The 22,152-nt window shown below is 41.1% G+C and overlaps 2 protein-coding genes across 2 annotated transcripts; one reads left to right on the top strand and one right to left on the bottom strand.

Annotated features, from left to right (window-relative positions):
- Positions 1-159: 159 nt before the first annotated feature.
- Positions 160-2,680, bottom strand: LOC144351284 (E3 ubiquitin-protein ligase TRIM56-like). Its single transcript, XM_078008994.2, has one exon. The coding sequence runs from the start codon at positions 2,662-2,664 to the stop codon at positions 490-492; it is 2,175 nt and encodes a 724-aa protein (XP_077865120.1). The 5' UTR covers positions 2,665-2,680; the 3' UTR covers positions 160-489.
- Positions 2,681-5,821: 3,141 nt separating this feature from the next.
- LOC146729202 (uncharacterized) lies at positions 5,822-7,128 on the top strand. The gene has a single exon (XM_085495669.1). It carries the CDS (start codon positions 5,826-5,828, stop codon positions 6,615-6,617), a length of 792 nt encoding a protein of 263 aa, XP_085351795.1. The 5' UTR covers positions 5,822-5,825; the 3' UTR covers positions 6,618-7,128.
- Positions 7,129-22,152: the final 15,024 nt, after the last annotated feature.

The following is a 22,152-nucleotide window of genomic DNA, read 5'->3' as shown; positions in this document are numbered from 1 at the left end:
AGGCCCATTTCATTCAACCACACTTGCAAAAGGAACATTTCAGAAGCTGTATCATGTTTTTTGGTGCTTTAAAGTTATTTCTGCATCTCGGAATTACCTTTAAAATGAACTTTATATAATGTTGCCATCGCTCTTGTGTATATGTCATGAAACTGATGGTTATTTCTTAAATAATTTATACTTTATTTCTGTTTGAAAAAAAACAAGATTTGACATGTGAAATACAACAAAAATTCTCTTAATTTACATGTGATATGTTGATTTTCATATTATTGGTAATAAAAAAAATGGGTCAATATGGGTCCCACGCGACATGTACAACACATGGAATATACATTGTTTGCTTACATGATATTCAAATGCACCAGAAGATTGTCATTTAAATTTGTACATGGTAATATTCTATTTTGGCAATGTTCTATGTAACTTAGCAACCATGCCAACCCTAACCATTAGATTAGTCAGTTTAGATTTTTTAGTTCAACTCGTTCACTCTACGAACACTTTAATGGATTTATTGCCGTTATCCACTACAGATATTTTACAACGTACGTCATCAGTTACGGCTATGCCCCGTGGATAACTCAAACTGTCCATATCACTGTCAATCCTACAAATAAACTGACCATAACTGTCATACTTCGTAACTCTGTGATTACTACTCACATAGACATAATCATTCTTATCTATGGCTACTCCCCTTGGCCTAGTCATTATGCCATCACCAGTGGAAGAGAATTCAAACATAAATTGGTCATCAGAATTGAAGACCTGGATACGCCCATTGATATTATCCGCCACATAAACCATCCCTTTTTTGTTAATAGCTAACAAGTAAGGAGCATTAAACTCTCCTGGCTGGTCTCCTTTTCGTCCAAATGCATTGATATAACAACCGTCTTGTTTGTACTTTCTAACGCATCCTAGAATATACTCTGTTACATAAACATTTTTCGTAACAGGATTAATTGCAATGCCGTGAGGAAAGTCAAGTTCACTGCTTCCAAATGCCCTGATCAATTTTCTATTTTCATTGCTAACAACAACTTGTTTATTATTGTCATCTAGAATAAAGTATTTACTACCATCTGATATCGCTACATCACACGGTTTGAACGGCTTTGCAAACTGACCAGTAAATGTAAAAGACTGTATGTGTTTTCCATTTCTGTCGTGTGTAATCACTTGATTTCTACCTCTGTCGGCTGTGACAAAGTCTCCATGTTTGTTTATCGTTAGTCCATATGGGTCTCTGAACTTCCCGTCCTGAATCGTCTGTACTAGTCCTCGGATGACTGGAATCTGGAATGTGGATCCTGGTTTCTGTTGGTTACCAAATGTCATGGCAACTTGATGCTTGATATGCATCTTCCCAGTTCTATGTATACCCCCACTGCAAGTCCTGTTGTTTTTATCAGGAATGTCATTTTCCCATGATGCATCTGGACTTCGGAACGTCACCCTAGCATCCTTCTTAGAAATGATTTGTTTTCCTCTGGATTCTCTGGCTGTGATGAGCAAGTTCACAGAGTCTCCATTTGGGCATTGTGTTGGAATGTTTTCTCTCATGCCCTTAGTTGTACACACAGCTTTTATCACACCCACCAATACATGCGCTGCACGGTCACTTCCAGGCTGGAACTCAATGATATCATGACTGATAAGTGGTTTTGTTTCCATAGCAACCAGTTGCATGATACGATTTTTACTTTCAGTCCTGGTAGACAGTAAATGCACAGCATTCCCATGATGCACTAGTGTGTCTAGATAATGGTGCGTGCTGACTATGTTGCCATGGTGAAATTCCATCTCATCAATCATCTCTCCTACACTTTTCAATCCCATTGCAGCATTTTCATCCAAGGCATCTATTAGCATCTTTTCTTCTTTCTTTATTCTCTCTATCATTTCTTTTGCTCTTCTTTTAACTTTCGCTTTCTCTGCCTCGCACTGATTTCTGATTTCATCTCTTGTGGTTTTAGCCATAGCTCTTTTGCTATTGAATTTTGCCTCCTGTTCTTTTAACTGCCGAAGCATCTGCTTCAGTTCATGTTTGTATTCATCACCTACTTCCTGTAAGTCTCTGTGGATGTGTTCAGGGACTCTGTGTTTAAGTATAGTGCAATCAGTACATATTGGTACTTGACACGAATCACAGTAGAATTTCAACTGACTGTCTGTGTGATCACGGCAGAATACTTTGGACAGATGACTCCAAGGATGTGACTCCCGGTATTGGTCAATGGTGAGGACCTTGTGTAACCGTAGAGCTGGAATGCGATAATGTGCATCAACACAGACATCACAACAAAACTGAGGACAGTCAATACAACTGTGTGTTGCCGTATTTACCTGGCATGTCTCGCATATTAATGGCACGTCTGGCTTCAGTCGTTGTTTTTTGTGAAACTTGTCTAGTAGGCTTATCACAAAAAAGTTTGATTTCAGATCCTGGATGGGTGTGTTGCACTGAATTCTGCATGTTGCACACTTCAAAACACCTCCAGATTGGGCCTTTATAGTTAACAGACATTGCTGACAGAATGTATGAAGACATGGTAGGATTTTCGGATTCTTGTAGATTTCCAGGCAGATTGAACAGCTAAGGAAATCCTTACCAATTTCATCTAGGAATGACTTGGATTTAAACGTTTCCACAGCCATTATTGGAATAAATTTTTAGCTGTACCACAACAGAAACAAAATGACTCCCTAGCTAAGTGAAAAAACACAATACAGGTTTTCTATTGTCTCGCTTTATAATAGGTTAGGTAGACTATTGTTATTTGAATCATTTTCCACATATTAAGGGGCCTTCTCTGTTAGTACTCCTGGACTTGTGCCAGACACTACAATCTAAGTTCATGACCTTTTGGCAAGATACAGGACTGTACACGTACATGGGTTTTGTCAGCGCTATACCATAAATCAATGTGATTTAATTTAGCTATATAACTGAAAAGGAAGGAGTGGTTCAAGTAAAATCTGAATGTGTGCCCTTATTTGTGTTGAATATAAAGTGTTCTAGATATATAATGCTAAACAATGTTAACTTGCTGAGTGCCAAATTTTGTTCATGCTCAATATTGGTGTCAATTTGTTCACATTTTCTGTAACTTTCACTGAATTCAGTCTTATAATTTTGGACCAAACTGACTAAATACAACATTTTCAGTTTTTGATTGAAAAATTTGAAAATTTTTGCCAACATTTAATGTTAAAAATGGCAGACTGTAAATCAATTATTTGTGGATGGGAACTGAAGTTGGCTTTAGTGTTCAAAGGGTTAAAAGTCTGTTGAACTTTTTAATATTAAAATAATGCACATATATATAAACAAAATAAAATACATGTATGATCTTAAATGTTTTGATTGAGAGAAATATACAAAAAAAAACACAAACATTTGAATGGATATTAATATGGTGCCGAAATCTTAAAATTTATCTATAGTCTGTAAACATTTTTGATCAATTTTGTCTTAGTGAATTATGGTGTTTTAATTATTCACTGTGTTTTAATTTCATCATTATTTATTATTATCTTCATTGCAAACAAAGCATATAAAAATAACATGACTAATAAACAAAAAGGGAAATAAAATACAAAACTAATAAATGATATATTTGACTGTACATACACCAACGTTGCCAAATATCAGAATTGAAAAAATATCACTTGCAATCCAGTTCATTAAAGTTATTACTCTGCATTATACATGTACGACAAGACAAGACAGCTAATTTTTTTTTCTTCTAAATTCAACCTCAAAACTATCCATCTAAGATCTAGCAAATGCTTTGGAATTGCTATTATTAAAAGAAAAAAAAAACATTATTATAAAAGCATTAAAATCAGTCCTGGTTAAAATAAGACTATATAGAAAACTACACTACAGTATTAGAACAATAAATACGAAACAAAGTACATTTGACATCATGAGAACATTATGAAATCCAATGTGAGCATGACATTACAATACAATAGATCTTATAGTTGAACACACAAATGAAAACCTTGCGTGTATGATTAAGAAAATAGTTAAATTAAATGCTTGATGTTGAGTGATATATGTGTTGGGAAAATTTTCGAATACAACCATAAAAAGTGTAAGAAACAAAATATTCCACCACATTTTAAATTTTCATGATAAATCAAAATAAAAGCAAATTTTTGATGATTGGTACATTTATAGGATCTCAGCCGTGCATGAACAGATTCTGTTTGTACATAATATTAATCATATTATAATAGGACCTTGACACATGTCGTTTCATTTTCTGGATCAGGTTTAAAATGGCTGATTTGTTTTAAAGAATGCAATTCCAGATCCATATATCTGATATGTCTGGACCGATTAAGTTTAAACTTTACACATACATCAGACATTATATCAAACATATGCACATGATCCAATTCAAGATAATAATAATAACAGCAATTTTAAGATAAAAAATCACACATTTTCACCATTCCAGTGCTTTGACAGATTCTTGGTACATATTCTTAATCATATTATAATGGGACCTTGATACATGTCATTTTATTTTCAGAATCAAGTTAAAAATGGACGATTGGTGGCCATTTTGTTTCAAAGAATGCAGTTCCTAATCCATATATTCAACATGTCTGAATTATTCAAATTCAAACTTTACACATACATCAGACATCATATTGATCAAATCAATAGCTGACTGGTGGTCCTCATTTAAGCGAATTCACATCCACAGATCTTGGACCAATCAAGTTTAAACTTCATATGTACATACATGTATCTCATGTCAATAACACAAACAGGGACTATGTCATTGACGATGATTTGTTTTATATAAAATACATTCAATCACAATGCTGCCTTTGTAAATGCTTAGGCTAGAAACAAATTCTCTGTGCTTGAAAATTTGTTTTTAAGATAAGACAGTGTCAGTTTCTTGGCAATCACCCATGGCAAAAGTTGAGTGTAATCTGCATTTCAAATTCCAAAAATAACAAGAAATAGATTTCATATTTGTTTTCCTGGTCTCACTCAGTGTGTCCTATAACATGACTGATTTATGGCTGAATCAAAATAGAATCCCATCAAATCAAGTTGGAGAAAGTGATCTTCAAGAAAAATTTAAATTGTATGTAACTTTGATGCTAAAAAATAATTCTGCCTTCTGATTTTCTTTGTTTTTAAAATTTATTTTGCATATAAAATGAGGATTTTGTTTCACCAATGTTTTTCAAGATTACTATAGAAATGTGGATTTTCTGTTGTCAGTGATGCACCAAGGAATTAATTAGCATAACTTAGTTGTGTCACTACAAATCTCTGTGCTTCAGTCACATCTGCTTAGAAGGCACTGTTACTTACTGTTATGAATATATAATCTATTTCTGACATTTTATCAGTAGGTTCTTCAGTTGTTTTTATCACCAACCACTACGCCCAGGATCTTGAAAGAATGGACGCAATCAACCAGCTGCTCACTATGGCAACCGCTGATGCTGATGCTGATGCTGGTGTTAAATGTTACACCACAGTGGTGGACAGAAATGAGAAGTTATTCAAGGTTGACGAAAAGACTGGAGTTACTATTGTCTACCCGAGGGAACGGGCTGCTCGGTTGATGGGCCGTTCAGATATGAACAGTTGGCTTCTTCATCATGGCAGTTTGTATTCTCACCTTGAAGAAATCTCGGACGTATCGGCTGTGGTTTCATATAACATGACGGGAGATTGTAGCGATATTACCCGCGCAGCTATCGATATAAGGTCAAGCCTTTTTCCGAAAGCCAAGCTAATCTTCTTTAATATACTGATTCCTGAAAACGTTAACGATATGCAAGGGGAAACTGATGTTATGAGATTTGCAGAGCAAGCCGACATAGTTTTATCTGTCGGTCCATCTGTATTCCGCCACTTTACAAACAAATATTATGCGTTAAATGAACCGCCACAGCATGAGCTGTATATGCCACCGCTGTGGAAAGCCTTCTCTAATCTGACTTTCCGCTATCCATGTGGACACAAACAAGTCTTGACAGTTTGTGATATGAAAAGTGAAGACGACTTTCATAAATATAAATTTGCAGCCATTGCCATGGGAAAAGCGGCAGACGTGTACAACGCGATGTATAGCGACTATATAACATGGAAAATGCATGGAGTTCCTCCAAACCTGTATGAAGCTTTCAAGCGATATCTCGCCGATAAGACATCTAGTCATCTGCATGTTGTCATTCAACATGGAAAATCAACTAGAGATTGCCAAATAGCCATCCAGCAAAGCGTGGTTCTTATCGCTCCTGAGAGATTGGAGTCATTTCATTTGCTAGCGTATTTAGCTATGCAAGCTGGTTGCCCCGTACTTGTGCCGACCTACACTGGAATTGTGGGATTTCTGCGGAAGCTCTTTCCATCCAATGATTATCATGAGTACTGTAGTGTGAATACTGCAGTTAACGAAAATTGTCTTGATGGGGATGTTGAAAACTGGAAAGATCAAATATTGCGTAACCTGGTGCCATCTTCTATGGACACGGCTTTTAAGCGAGCACAGACGTTGCAGCAGGAGCTTAGGGTACATCCCCAGCTTCATGTAACACATCAAGACTTCCTTAGATTACTGTGATACGTAACTGTTTAACAATCTGCTAAGGACTGTGCATGTATGGCCTTGAGGAATGGTTGTACTTATTTGTATGATAACACAAAATCATATTTCACTGTGATTTTGAGTGCTAAAAACTCACAAAATGAAAAATAATATTATATATTGTTTATTATACATTATTCATATATTCAGATATCTCACATAAATGTAATGCATTGTGGGATAGAAATTAATGTTTTGTCTCTACTGAGCTTGTTACTGAGCAGATTTACAATGCATTATGGGAGTTTAAGTTGTATTCTAGATTTGCATCTACCAAGCATGTTACTGAACGTGACAATGCATTATGGGAGAGCAATTCCCATTGTTGTAACTGATTATGGAAAGCTGTTACTGGAAACTGTAAAATTCATATCATTCATAATTAAATATATGATTTTTTCCCCACTTATGTCACTTTAATAACAAAATATAAAATTATGAACAAATACTTTACATTACAATGCAAATACATTAAAAACTAAGATAACATTTTTGTCATTTTTTTGTTTTTATGAATTTTCTCAGTGAAATTTGGCAAACGTTTCTGCTAATATCATTCATACTATATCCAAGTACACCTGAGTCAAGGGTTTTCACATTTCTTGCCAAATTTGATTTGAGGAAACACTGGCAATTATTATGAAAGTTTTACATTTATGTATGTTATTCTGAATATATGTGCATTGCATTATGGGAAAGAAATTCCCATTGTATATACTTAGCTTGGTAGGTCAGTAGTTAATTATTATCCTGACCTATAGTGGCAGAGTAACAGTCAATCAGTATTGACATTTTAGTCATGTGCTTGGAATAACCAATCGTATTACAACATGTTTTAGAGGAACACAAGCCAAGAAACATTTTGTTTTTCAAAAGATTGTTAGGTGATTCCAAAGTTATTTTTCTGTATCTTGTAAAACAAAGTAATTAGTAAGCCACTAACCACCAGAGATTGGTAGGCCAGCAGTCCTCACAGACCAGTAGCCATCATAGGCCAGTAGTCCTCACAGACCAGTAGCCATCATAGGCCAGTAGTCCTCACAGACCAGTAGCCATCATAGGCCAGCAGTCCTCACAGACCAGTAGCCATCATAGGCCAGTAGTCCTCACAGACCAGTAGCCATCATAGGCCAGTAGTCCTCACAGACCAGTAGCCATCATAGGCCAGTAGTCCTCACAGACCAGTAGCCATCATAGGCCAGTAGTCCTCACAGACCAGTAGCCATCATAGGCCAGTAGTCCTCACAGACCAGTAGCCATCATAGGCCAGCAGTCCTCACAGACCAGTAGCCATCATAGGCCAGCAGTCCTCACAGACCAGTAGCCATCATAGGCCAGCAGTCCTCACAGACCAGTAGCCATCATAGGCCAGCAGTCCTCACAGACCAGTAGCCATCATAGGCCAGTAGTCCTCACAGACCAGTAGCCATCATAGGCCAGTAGTCCTCACAGACCAGTAGCCATCATAGGCCAGCAGTCCTCACAGACCAGTAGCCATCATAGGCCAGCAGTCCTCACAGACCAGTAGCCATCATAGGCCAGCAGTCCTCACAGACCAGTAGCCATCATAGGCCAGCAGTCCTCACAGACCAGTAGCCATCATAGGCCAGCAGTCCTCACAGACCAGTAGCCATCATAGGCCAGCAGTCATCACAGACCAGTAGCCATCATAGGCCAGCAGTCCTCACAGACCAGTAGCCATCATAGGCCAGCAGTCCTCACAGACCAGTAGCCATCATAGGCCAGTAGTCCTCACAGACCAGTAGCCATCATAGGCCAGTAGTCCTCACAGACCAGTAGCCATCATAGGCCAGTAGTCCTCACAGACCAGTAGCCATCATAGGCCAGCAGTCCTCACAGACCAGTAGCCATCATAGGCCAGTAGTCCTCACAGACCAGTAGCCATCATAGGCCAGTAGTCCTCACAGACCAGTAGCCATCATAGGCCAGTAGTCCTCACAGACCAGTAGCCATCATAGGCCAGTAGTCCTCGCAGACCAGTAGCCATCATAGGCCAGTAGTCCTCGCAGACCAGTAGCCATCATAGGCCAGTAGTCCTCACAGACCAGTAGCCATCATAGGCCAGTAGTCCTCACAGACCAGTAGCCATCATAGGCCAGTAGTCCTCACAGACCAGTAGCCATCATAGGCCAGCAGTCCTCTCAGACCAGTAGCCATTATAGGCCAGTAGTCCTCGCAGACCAGTAGCCATCATAGGCCAGTAGTCCTCGCAGACCAGTAGCCATCATAGGCCAGTAGTCCTCACAGACCAGTAGCCATCATAGGCCAGTAGTCCTCACAGACCAGTAGCCATCATAGGCCAGTAGTCCTCACAGACCAGTAGCCATCATAGGCCAGCAGTCCTCGCAGACCAGTAGCCATCATAGTCCAGTAGTCCTCGCAGACCAGTAGCCATCATAGGCCAGTAGTCCTCGCAGACCAGTAGCCATCATAGGCCAGTAGTCCTCACAGACCAGTAGCCATCATAGGCCAGTAGTCCTCGCAGACCAGTAGCCATCATAGGCCAGTAGTCCTCGCAGACCAGTAGCCATCATAGGCCAGCAGTCCTCGCAGACCAGTAGCCATCATAGGCCAGCAGTCCTCACAGACCAGTAGCCATCATAGGCCAGCAGTCCTCACAGACCAGTAGCCATCATAGGCCAGCAGTCCTCACAGACCAGTAGCCATCATAGGCCAGCAGTCCTCACAGACCAGTAGCCATCATAGGCCAGCAGTCCTCACAGACCAGTAGCCATCATAGGCCAGTACTCCTCGCAGACCAGTAGCCATCATAGTCCAGTAGTCCTCGCAGACCAGTAGCCATCATAGTCCAGTAGTCCTCACAGACCAGTAGCCATCATAGTCCAGTAGTCCTCACAGACCAGTAGCCATTATAGGCCAGTAGTCCTCGCAGACCAGTAGCCATCATAGGCCAGCAGTCCTCACAGACCAGTATCCATCATAGGCCAGCAGTCCTCGCAGACCAGTAGCCATCATAGGCCAGCAGTCCTCGCAGACCAGTAGCCATCATAGGCCAGCAGTCCTCGCAGACCAGTAGCCATCATAGGCCAGCAGTCCTCACAGACCAGTAGCCATCATAGGCCAGCAGTCCTCACAGACCAGTAGCCATCATAGGCCAGCAGTCCTCACAGACCAGTAGCCATCATAGGCCAGTACTCCTCGCAGACCAGTAGCCATCATAGTCCAGTAGTCCTCGCAGACCAGTAGCCATCATAGTCCAGTAGTCCTCACAGACCAGTAGCCATCATAGTCCAGTAGTCCTCACAGACCAGTAGCCATTATAGGCCAGTAGTCCTCGCAGACCAGTAGCCATCATAGGCCAGCAGTCCTCACAGACCAGTATCCATCATAGGCCAGCAGTCCTCGCAGACCAGTAGCCATCATAGGCCAGCAGTCCTCGCAGACCAGTAGCCATCATAGGCCAGCAGTCCTCGCAGACCAGTAGCCATCATAGGCCAGCAGTCCTCACAGACCAGTAGCCATCATAGGCCAGCAGTCCTCACAGACCAGTAGCCATCATAGGCCAGCAGTCCTCACAGACCAGTAGCCATCATAGGCCAGTACTCCTCGCAGACCAGTAGCCATCATAGTCCAGTAGTCCTCGCAGACCAGTAGCCATCATAGTCCAGTAGTCCTCACAGACCAGTAGCCATCATAGTCCAGTAGTCCTCACAGACCAGTAGCCATTATAGGCCAGTAGTCCTCGCAGACCAGTAGCCATCATAGGCCAGCAGTCCTCACAGACCAGTATCCATCATAGGCCAGCAGTCCTCGCAGACCAGTAGCCATCATAGGCCAGCAGTCCTCGCAGACCAGTAGCCATCATAGGCCAGCAGTCCTCGCAGACCAGTAGCCATCATAGGCCAGCAGTCCTCACAGACCAGTAGCCATCATAGGCCAGTACTCCTCGCAGACCAGTAGCCATCATAGTCCAGTAGTCCTCGCAGACCAGTAGCCATCATAGTCCAGTAGTCCTCACAGACCAGTAGCCATCATAGTCCAGTAGTCCTCACAGACCAGTAGCCATCATAGTCCAGTACTCCTCGCAGACCAGTAGCCATCATAGGCCAGTACTCCTCGCAGACCAGTAGCCATCATAGTCCAGTAGTCCTCGCAGACCAGTAGCCATCATAGTCCAGTAGTCCTCACAGACCAGTAGCCATCATAGTCCAGTAGTCCTCGCAGACCAGTAGCCATTATAGGCCAGTAGTCCTCGCAGACCAGTAGCCATCATAGGCCAGCAGTCCTCACAGACCAGTATCCACCATAGGCCAGCAGTCCTCGCAGACCAGTAGCCATCATAGGCCAGCAGTCCTCGCAGACCAGTAGCCATCATAGGCCAGCAGTCCTCGCAGACCAGTAGCCATCATAGGCCAGCAGTCCTCGCAGACCAGTAGCCATCATAGGCCAGCAGTCCTCGCAGACCAGTAGCCATCATAGGCCAGTAGTCCTCACAGACCAGTAGCCATTATAGGCCAGTAGTCCTCGCAGACCAGTAGCCATCATAGGCCAGCAGTCCTCACAGACCAGTATCCATCATAGGCCTGCAGTCCTCGCAGACCAGTAGCCATCATAGGCCAGCAGTCCTCACAGACCAGTAGCCATCATAGGCCAGCAGTCCTCGCAGACCAGTAGCCATCATAGGCCAGTAGTCCTCACGGACCAGTAGCCATCATAGGCCAGCAGTCCTCACAGACCAGTAGCCATCATAGGCCAGCAGTCCTCACAGACCAGTAGCCATCATAGGCCAGTACTCCTCGCAGACCAGTAGCCATCATAGTCCAGTAGTCCTCGCAGACCAGTAGCCATCATAGTCCAGTAGTCCTCACAGACAAGTAGCCATCATAGTCCAGTAGTCCTCACAGACCAGTAGCCATTATAGGCCAGTAGTCCTCGCAGACCAGTAGCCATCATAGGCCAGCAGTCCTCACAGACCAGTATCCATCATAGGCCAGCAGTCCTCGCAGACCAGTAGCCATCATAGGCCAGCAGTCCTCGCAGACCAGTAGCCATCATAGGCCAGCAGTCCTCGCAGACCAGTAGCCATCATAGGCCAGCAGTCCTCACAGACCAGTAGCCATCATAGGCCAGCAGTCCTCACAGACCAGTAGCCATCATAGGCCAGCAGTCCTCACAGGCCAGTAGCCATCATAGGCCAGTACTCCTCGCAGACCAGTAGCCATCATAGTCCAGTAGTCCTCGCAGACCAGTAGCCATCATAGTCCAGTAGTCCTCACAGACCAGTAGCCATCATAGTCCAGTAGTCCTCACAGACCAGTAGCCATTATAGGCCAGTAGTCCTTGCAGACCAGTAGCCATCATAGGCCAGCAGTCCTCACAGACCAGTATCCATCATAGGCCAGCAGTCCTCACAGACCAGTAGCCATCATAGGCCAGCAGTCCTCGCAGACCAGTAGCCATCATAGGCCAGCAGTCCTCACAGACCAGTAGCCATCATAGGCCAGCAGTCCTCACAGACCAGTAGCCATCATAGGCCAGTACTCCTCGCAGACCAGTAGCCATCATAGTCCAGTAGTCATCGCAGACCAGTAGCCATCATAGTCCAGTAGTCCTCACAGACCAGTAGCCATCATAGTCCAGTAGTCCTCACAGACCAGTAGCCATCATAGTCCAGTACTCCTCGCAGACCAGTAGCCATCATAGGCCAGTACTCCTCGCAGACCAGTAGCCATCATAGTCCAGTAGTCCTCGCAGACCAGTAGCCATCATAGTCCAGTAGTCCTCACAGACCAGTAGCCATCATAGTCCAGTAGTTCTCGCAGACCAGTAGCCATTATAGGCCAGTAGTCCTCGCAGACCAGTAGCCATCATAGGCCAGCAGTCCTCACAGACCAGTATCCATCATAGGCCAGCAGTCCTCGCAGACCAGTAGCCATCATAGGCCAGCAGTCCTCGCAGACCAGTAGCCATCATAGGCCAGCAGTCCTCGCAGACCAGTAGCCATCATAGGCCAGCAGTCCTCGCAGACCAGTAGCCATCATAGGCCAGCAGTCCTCGCAGACCAGTAGCCATCATAGGCCAGCAGTCCTCGCAGACCAGTAGCCATCATAGGCCAGTAGTCCTCACAGACCAGTAGCCATTATAGGCCAATAGTCCTTGCAGACCAGTAGCCATTATAGGCCAGTAGTCCTTGCAGACCAGTAGCCATCATAGGCCAGCAGTCCTCTCAGACCAGTAGCCATCATAGGCCAGTAGTTCTCACAGACCAGTAGCCATCATAGGCCAGCAGTCCTCGCAGACCAGTAGCCATCATAGTCCAGTAGTCCTCACAGACCAGTAGCCATCATAGGCCAGTAGTCCTCACAGACCAGTAGCCATTATAGGCCAGTAATCCTTGCAGACCAGTAGCCATTATAGGCCAGTAGTCCTTGCAGACCAGTAGCCATCATAGGCCAGCAGTCCTCTCAGACCAGTAGCCATCATAGGCCAGTAGTTCTCACAGACCAGTAGCCATCATAGGCCAGCAGTCCTCGCAGACCAGTAGCCATCATAGGCCAGCAGTCCTAACAGACCAGTAGCCATCATAGGCCATCAGTCCTCACAGACCAGTAGCCATCATAAGCTAGCAGTCCTCACAGACCAGTAGCCATTATAGGCCAGCAATCCTCGCAGACCAGTAGCCATCATAGGCCAGAAGTCCTAACAGACCAGTAGCCATCATAGGCTAGTACTCCTCGCAGACCAGTAGCCATCATAGGCCAGCAGTCCTCGCAGACCAGTAGCCATCATAGGCCAGTAGTCCTCACAGACCAGTAGCCATCATAGTCCAGTAGTCCTCGCAGACCAGTAGCCATCATAGGCCAGTAGTCCTCGCAGACCAGTAGCCATCATAGGCCAGCAGTCCTCGCAGACCAGTAGCCATCATAGGCCAGCAGTCCTCGCAGACCAGTAGCCATCATAGGCCAGCAGTCCTCGCAGACCAGTAGCCATCATAGGCCAGTAGTCATCGCAGACCAGTAGCCATCATAGGCCAGTAGCCACCACAGCTTATAGTAGTATATATCACCCACTATTTTGTCACATCCTTACCTTGTGCTGTGATAATGAAAAGTGCATAACCTTTTATTTCATGGAAATAATATGAATTTCTCATGGTTTGATTGTAGCCATGGTTGACAAGTGATATAATTTGTCATAGCCAAATCCACAAATAACTCTCCATTGACATCTCAGGAAGTTATAGCAGAAGCCCAGATGTCCAGTCTTTTCAACAGAGTCACCCATTATTAAACTTTATTTTTAAAAAAGTTGCAAGAAACTTTCTATCATTTTTAAACATTAATATGTATCCATTTTTATTATATGTTATTTTGGAATACTAGTAACAGGTTTGAAGTGTTTGTGCATCAGTCATTTTTGCTTGCAAGACCACATTGCCATGCAGACAATGTATTGAACTTTCTAGAATTTGACATGCAGTATATATTTTAGCGTAACAATCTACTTTGCTCAGTTTTGTATAGTTTGGTGTGATGTCTTTTTGATTTGTAAATAAACTTATATACAATGCTTATTTTATTTATTTGTTCATTCTGCGTTGATATTCATTTTATACCAATAACAAATGAATTCCATCTAAACTATAGCATTGTTACTGTAAGTCGAAAAATAAATATTTGCCTCCCCTACACAAAAATGATTTGCAACAAATTTCTTCACTTTGTTTGAACTATGAATCAAATTACTGGACGTGTCAAGAAAATCATACCAAATCAACCATTTTTATGTTTGTGTTATAATTTTATAAAATTATGCCCTCTGTGGCAAAATGAAAAAAAAAATGAGTACTGCAATTTCTAAATGAAATCATTCCTTGAATGAAAAATAGTCAAGAAATATTTTGAATAGCTAGGACATTCAATCTTGTTTATGTATGTAAAATAAATTATCTAGGGCCTTCAAATTTAGCACACAGGTTCCTAATGCAACATGCAAGACCTGGATACATTTTGGACACAAAACATGAAAAGTCAAAATCACATCTGTGTTAATGTATTTTTTGACAATATAACTACAAAATAAAAAAGTGAGCATCATCCAAATGGATACAATCAGTTTACAAAGCCTGATCAAGGCTGCAGTATGTGTTTCTATATTTTCGCAATAGGAAAAATAACCAGTGCCTTCAAGCTTGGCACACATGTCACAAGTATTTAGTTACATTTTAAAGTCGCAAACTCAACTCAAATCTAGTTGTATGGATGATGAAGAGAGGTGTCAAACTTATTTACTCATTTTTTTTTCAACTGTGACACAAAAAAATATAACTATATTTTTTTAGTTAAACAGAAAAGATGTAAACCCCCTTTAAACCAATTTAAATCAACCAAAACTGATGTGATGCTTGAAAACAGGCGGTAAAAAGCTGATTTTATAGAAAAGATATGCCCCAAACGCCCTCTACAGTTCAATTTTCTATCCCACAAGCCTTTTCAAAATCCAATATTTGAAATTGTGTATAACAAGAGTAACGCCACATTGGATAATGAGCTAGTAAGTCTCAGAAACGTATAGCAAGGCCGATACTTAAATCCTGTTACTCCAGACAGACGTTCTGAATGCCTGTGCCCGAGACTCGAAACTCCAACATTGGTATAATATAAATGCGGTATTTTTGTTACATTTAAATGTGTTCTGCACAACTAGATGCATACACACACATAGACACGCGGGAATTTTTCTGTGGTTATGATTATATCATAGTCTACAGGCAAAATATTACGATTCCCGTCACCAGAGGGCAGTATTCCAACTAAAACTTCTTTGTGCCTACATCTCGGTCACCTTTCTTACCTGCAATACACCATCACAATAAATCGCCCCCTCTAACGACGAAACGAGTCTGTCTGTAAATGGGTGACAGGAAGGCCGTTCACAGCGTCGATATGTTTTCATCTGTAGTGCTACCGCCAATAAAATAATAGTGTGTTTGAATAATTTGTTATAATCGGCATAAGACATTGTCGCACTGAATGACAATGCTTACAACATCTCGCCAGTTTGACTTATAGGAATGGCGTTTTATTTTGTATCACGTGTAAACTAGAGTCATTATTATACATGTATATCTATGTCAACACATAGTAGGTACAAGTAATCATTGTGTTCTCTATATAGACGTCAGAAACATTATTATTTCATGGGGAATCGGGATCTTTCGTTCTTTCATGCAATAACTACCACGTCACGGTACCAGATAGACTTAGTTACGTCTGGCACAATTGAAACACGGTAACCCTCCGCCAACCTAAACACCGTGCTCGTACTCCAGTGAGAGAATCTTTACTTCAGTTACGATACAAGTAACGTTAGGAATTCTGGTATTGGTAACGCCTCTAAATATAAGCCAACCAATCAGATTCTCATTGTCCGTGTTTTTATTTACTTTGCGCCAATCACAACTCGTATATAAGTTGAAAATAGCATATGTTTATAAAAGTCATCTTGAATTTTCAAGGTGAATGTTCCGGCGAAGCACTCCACTCTATATCACCTTGAAGTATTTCATTAGGACGATGTGTATATGACAATGCCCTCACAGTTTAGAATCAGTTTAACAACAGCCAATCATATAACTTCTTTCTTCAACGCGCTTGGCCAAGCTATCAAAATCTTCGAGGCGGAGCTAAGTCACTAAACGCTCCACGTTGCTATTTAAGACGCGCACCACAATACCATGTATTTCTATGGACTCTGCACGAGCTGCTGTGCACTGCATATGTAGGGGGTGACAACAACCATCCCATAATACCATTTTCTGAGAATTTATTGGTCTTTGTTTCACCATGATGGTTGCCAGGCGGTGAAAATGCAACTCACTGATATTCAGACCAAAGCTATTCAAGCTTTACTTAATAATAGTGGTAATAGTGTTGTCACCACTGTTGACTATTATAGAAGAGTAGGTGTTATACCCCAAAGCTCGTGATATCACTGCAACACATATTGGCAGTAATGAAGCCGAAAATATCAGAAATGCAGAGCTCCGAGCGTTTTCTGGCAGTCTTTGTAACAAAGCTTTCTATTGGTCGGTAAACTTTCTATCGCGCAACCACGTGACATACACGATTATGAATGGTATTACCGCACGGTGTTGTAGAGGGAGGAATGTCCGAACGGAACAACACCGTGCAGGCGGACGATGATAAAAGTCAACACTGTTATTAATTGTTGGTGACTATGCATGTGCCTGACCGTATATGGTATCGACACATTTTTTTCTAACTGGTGACGTCATTCTATCGTTTCTTTGAGTGACAGACAAGCGTGCGATTGATTGATCGCATCCTATACTAGTTCTTACTAGTATATCTTGTCCAAACTCATTATAGATACCTCTGACATACCAATGTCACCCTAATGACAATATACTCACAGGTGTGGTTTCAGATGGCCACACTCCAAGTTCACACTTCTTCGGTCATAAACATCGAACATTGTAATTATCGCGATACCCATAATTATAAATTATATTACGATAAATAAAAATAAAATCACGACACTACCTCATTTAAATGACAGTGCAACAAAATAACGTGTTAGCCGCATATTTCATCGTGACAACTAGCTCATGCAGACCTCGGACCACGTGAACTGAGTGCAAGCCAATCTCCCACGCAGAGTTCTATTTCAACGAATATATACAGTGATACTACTTTCAAAGTAGTCCACCAAAACATTGCCATGTTGGTGTTTGATTGTAGAACCAGACGAAAGCGTACGCGCGTTCTTTGTAGATTATGAGAAGATCATTTTTTTTAATTTTCCGTAGTATATTTCTTCGTCTGACAATCGACAGGACGGTCAGCTTGACCATGGACGTGTTAGTACGTCCATAGCTTGCTGAACCTTACGATAAGCGTTATTTCGCGATGAAATTATTTTCTTTTGTAAATATCACCCTTTTCTGTGCATTTACGGAAAAACTATTATCAGCTATCGATAACATATTTTAAAACTTCTTTAAAGCGGGGGAGTCGTCACCTGCGCATGCGTCAGATGGCCATAGCGTATCATTGTTTACAAACACGCGTCTACCAAAGAGCGTGTTCTTATCGTCGCCTGGGACGCGCGTGCGCAAGTGACGACCCTCCCGCTTTAACAGTAAAAAGAAATCGACACGAAGGCCCCTAATAACAAACACAAATCGGCAAGGATAGACGTAATAAACGTCTTGTGACGTTTAAGCACAAAATGGCGGTGTGTGCTGGCAGAGATGCTTTCGGTGATCTAACCGCAAGGAACTCTGGGAAGGAGAATGTGTGCAAGCATACACCTCTAAGGCGCCTGTCACCCCTATTTGAATTCCTTTGAATATTACCCACTTTTAAAGGTGTAATACTCATACATATACTCGTTGGCTGTATACGTGCCGCCGTAGATCGAGTAGCAGAGGCTTTGTCATCCAGGCGTCGGTGAGGAAATGAATTTCCGCCATTTCGAGCATGCCTAATCTGCCGACACTTGATACTCTTGTAAGTCGGTAATTTCTCACACCTTTAAAAAATCCGATTAGTTCTAATTCTGATACACTTTGTAAATTGGATATTGGATATAGTTTGTAACAATGCCATGATGACAGAAATAACGTGCAATAAATTGTTATCAGTAATTTGACACATACAAAAGAAAAACGAAAATATATACTAAAGATAAATGGAAATGTAGTAAGAACTTCGTTAATTTTGAAGACAAATTAATCACCAACAAAACTTATGGCTTGAAACAATGATCCCATTTCAGCAGGAAACTTGATGTAGTCTTTTTGCGAGAAACATATTGACGGCTGTTAATAGTGACCAAAACCTCTCAAACCTATAAATTTGTAAAAAGCCTTTGATCTGAAATTTTTAAAAACACTTTTTGTGTGTAGACTGTGTTTTTGAGTCTCTAATACAAACAGATGCCGGTAAATGAGTAACATAAATACAGACGCTAGTATCATATTCACTGTCAAAAATTACACCATACGTCGTAAAGTATAAATGAGTATTTTGTTTTCTTCTAAATATTGTTTTCATCATTTCAGAAATAAAGCATTCTTACAAAATCAAAATACGTCATAGAAGCTAATATTCTCGAAAACCAGAAAAACAGCAACATCATAGTGCTAAATACAGAACCGCTATTAACGGATATTATGATGTGAACATTGCGATACGTTCATTGAGTTGTAAACATTGCGTCGTGAATATTGTAATTTTGAACATTATATTATGAACATTGTGATACGAACATAATATAAGTAATCATTGTAATATAATTAACTACTATTTTATATACATTGTGATACGAACTTAGAGATGTGAACTCTAGCATTGTTGATATAACACTATCGTGTGAACATTGTGGCATATGATGACATTTCATGTGAACATTGTGACGTGAATATACTAGCACTACAAAGTTTCGGAGAAAACAATGTGTTACAAATTAATCAACATGTGTTCTATACGCATCTAGTTTATTTCCTATTCTAATGATCAGTTATAAACTCTTTGTTTTGTTCAACTTGTTGTTAAATCATCGATACATCTGACATACGGCTGCCATTATATACTTGAGATAATACTGATTAGATTCAATATCCCTTATGAATAATTACGTATATCCACATATGTAATAGAAAATGTGCGAATACTGCCCTCTATTGGTGACTGGACACTATTGTCAGAACTGTGCTAAAGCTTATTTCCCTGTTCCACTGTTTTCCTATTTTCTGTGTTTTTTTTACCAACATCATACAAGTTCATCCAAGCGCAATATATGAGTTGTACGAGCTCGCAACTGTATCTAATATTCTAGCACATAATGAATGCTTGAAATGTGATCGAGTCTTACAAATGATTTGGTATCACAACATTGTCTCTTTATTTTGAATAAACGCCCTCAGAAAATGCAAAGTAAAATTACTTAGTAAATAGGTGATTGGTCACTACGAAATTGACTCACCAGTTGCAGAATTACGGTAATATCAAAACTGCCTAGTTTATTTGGATAACAGGACCGTACACATCACAAAATGCCACCCAACACTGATTCTGAGTGATTGTATTCTTCGATGAAAGACGCAGCCCGGATTGGCCAGCGAAAATGAGGATTAAAGAGCGGTGGTTGTCGCGCTACGCGTGCGCAAGATATGGGTCTCATCACAGTCCCTCAAGGGAGGGACTGTGGTCTCATATAAACAAAGATGGCGATTTTGTCTATTGCGCACACCAACGAGTACAAATCATTGTACGTCCATGTACAATCTGAGAGGTTACTAAGCTTTAATTAGCATTTTGTTTCGGTGATTGGAAGGTATTGAAGGAGTCGCTGGCGGTGATCAGTGCAAGTGGCGTCCAGGGCAAAACTCATACTTGTGATTTCCATAAGAAGAGCGCATTGGATTGTGGGAAAATTAATGTTTATCGACACAAATGTCGCACGTGCACGGCGCGACAACTACTGCCTTTTAACACCTAGAACAATAGCCGTTTCTGGACCGGTGATAGATGGACTGTGCTTCTATCAAAACACAATGTATTATGTAAACATTGATTTGTGCGAGTCCCATCATGTGCACATGTACAATTATGACGACACTATCGTTTTAAAGCGGGGGAGTCGTCACCTGCGCATGCGTCAGATAGCCATAATGTGTCATTGTTTACAAACAAGCGACAACCCATGAGCCTTTGCGTTCTTAGCGTGTGTTGTTATCGTCGCTTGGAACTCAATCCCCGCTCGTGGGCAGGTGACGACCCTCTCGCTTTAATGGCACACAGTGAGTGGTGTGAGTTAGCAGCTGAGCATGTAAGTTACTATTAGTGGGCCAATAATTTCTTTTTGGCTATTGGAATAGTATAAACAAAACATGACAGCTGGCTTTGAAGGTTACAAAATAGAAAACACCACATTAGCCCACATCTCATTCTTGTTTTAGTTTCAGTTTTTTTTTGTGTATGTATGATTTTGTTACTGTATATTTTTATTTTGTGTGAAAATAAAAAAAAATCATACAAAAAAAAATAGTGGGCCAATCTGAACATACCAGATTTATTAATACATAATACGAGTACTCAAGTCAACTGTCAACGTTATTTTATTATGAAGGACAGCATATATGCAGGTCACGTGATGATCTGTCTGATTACGTCAGCAAATTTTAGGCTCGTTCCAAGCCAATCCACGCAACGACATACAGGGTGCACATAAGGCAAATTCCATTTATCTGCCTAAATTAGGTATTGTCAAATGAACGCCAGGAGAATTATTCTAATGATTACGTCATACCCAACGAACATAACAGATAGGCACACGATTTGAAGACGTACTCTGAGATACTATGTCACGTGTCATTACGGTTACCGTGGTGACATAGAACTCCCTTAAATAGTTCTCATATACAGGATAAATTATGCCAACAAATACGGGTCTGTCACTTTAGTTCTCAACTTATTTTGTAATTCATAACTCCATCTGTACTTCTCAACTCTATCTGTACTTCTCAACTCTATCTGTCGGTGATTCACAACTCCATCATTATGATTTCTCAACTTATTTTGTAATCCGTAACTCCACAAATCTATCTGTCAGTGTCCTTTGACCCCAATCATTAATTATGAACTCCATTTTTAATTCTCAACTTAATTGATCACTCTTATCTTCATCTCTAATACGTAACTGTAATTCTTAATTCCACCTTTAACTCTAAACTTCATCTGTAATTCTCAACTCAAACTGTGATTCGTCATTTTCAATTCTTAACTTTTTCTAGAAGTATGCAATCTATCTATAACGTACACCCGAATATATTCGTGTACTAACTAGACTTACTTAGCAGCAAAATGTAATGATTTTTTGTCTACTACCCATAAGTGGATGATGTGTGTGGGAGGTAGAATGATACCGTGTTCTGGAACGTCTTTTTGATTGAAATTATGACTTCTAAGTGAGTCCCAGTCAATCCATCCATGTCGACTCTATATTTATTTCATGCTCGACTGAACAGTCTTTCGCTTCGCTGACCAAAGATAAAATCGTCATTCCAGCCCAATTGATTAACCGAAGTTTAGGTTTTTAATTTACAAGATTAAGATCGGCAACCAAATCTGGGTGCGGTCCATTTGCCGGTTCGCTGAGTGATCTCAATGTTTTCTGTAGACGAACTCGCTGGCTTACTGCTATGTTATCTCGTCTTTGATCACGGTACAGGGTCTAGTGGATTTCATTGAAAAAAATCGGAATAGACAGTCTCAATGAAATACACTGGAACCAGTTTAACAGTCTATCAATGTGTTTCTGTATATTCCCATTTTTTTTTATTCATTTGGATGGGGTATCGCGACCACACACCCCAGCAAATTGGAACAACGCGATCACAATATAGTCTTTAACAGTGTATGGTACTTTCGGTGTTTGGAGTCGAAACACTGCATACCTTTCATCAACCACTCATCATCGGCATAGTTACGGTGAGATGGAA

This window comes from Saccoglossus kowalevskii, chromosome 22, assembly GCF_978046115.1.
Source record: "Saccoglossus kowalevskii chromosome 22, keSacKowa6.1, whole genome shotgun sequence".
NCBI lineage: Eukaryota > Metazoa > Hemichordata > Enteropneusta > Harrimaniidae > Saccoglossus > Saccoglossus kowalevskii.
The sequence above is the reverse complement of the archived record's forward strand: the minus strand, read 5'-3'. Positions and strand labels throughout refer to the sequence as shown.

What these genes read in the sequence shown, in the direction of transcription:
- LOC144351284 (XM_078008994.2), bottom strand. Translation starts at nt 2,664, where the DNA reads ATGGCTGTGGAAACGTTTAAATCCAAGTCATTCCTAGATGAAATTGGT.
- LOC146729202 (XM_085495669.1), top strand. Translation starts at nt 5,826, where the DNA reads ATGCAAGGGGAAACTGATGTTATGAGATTTGCAGAGCAAGCCGACATA.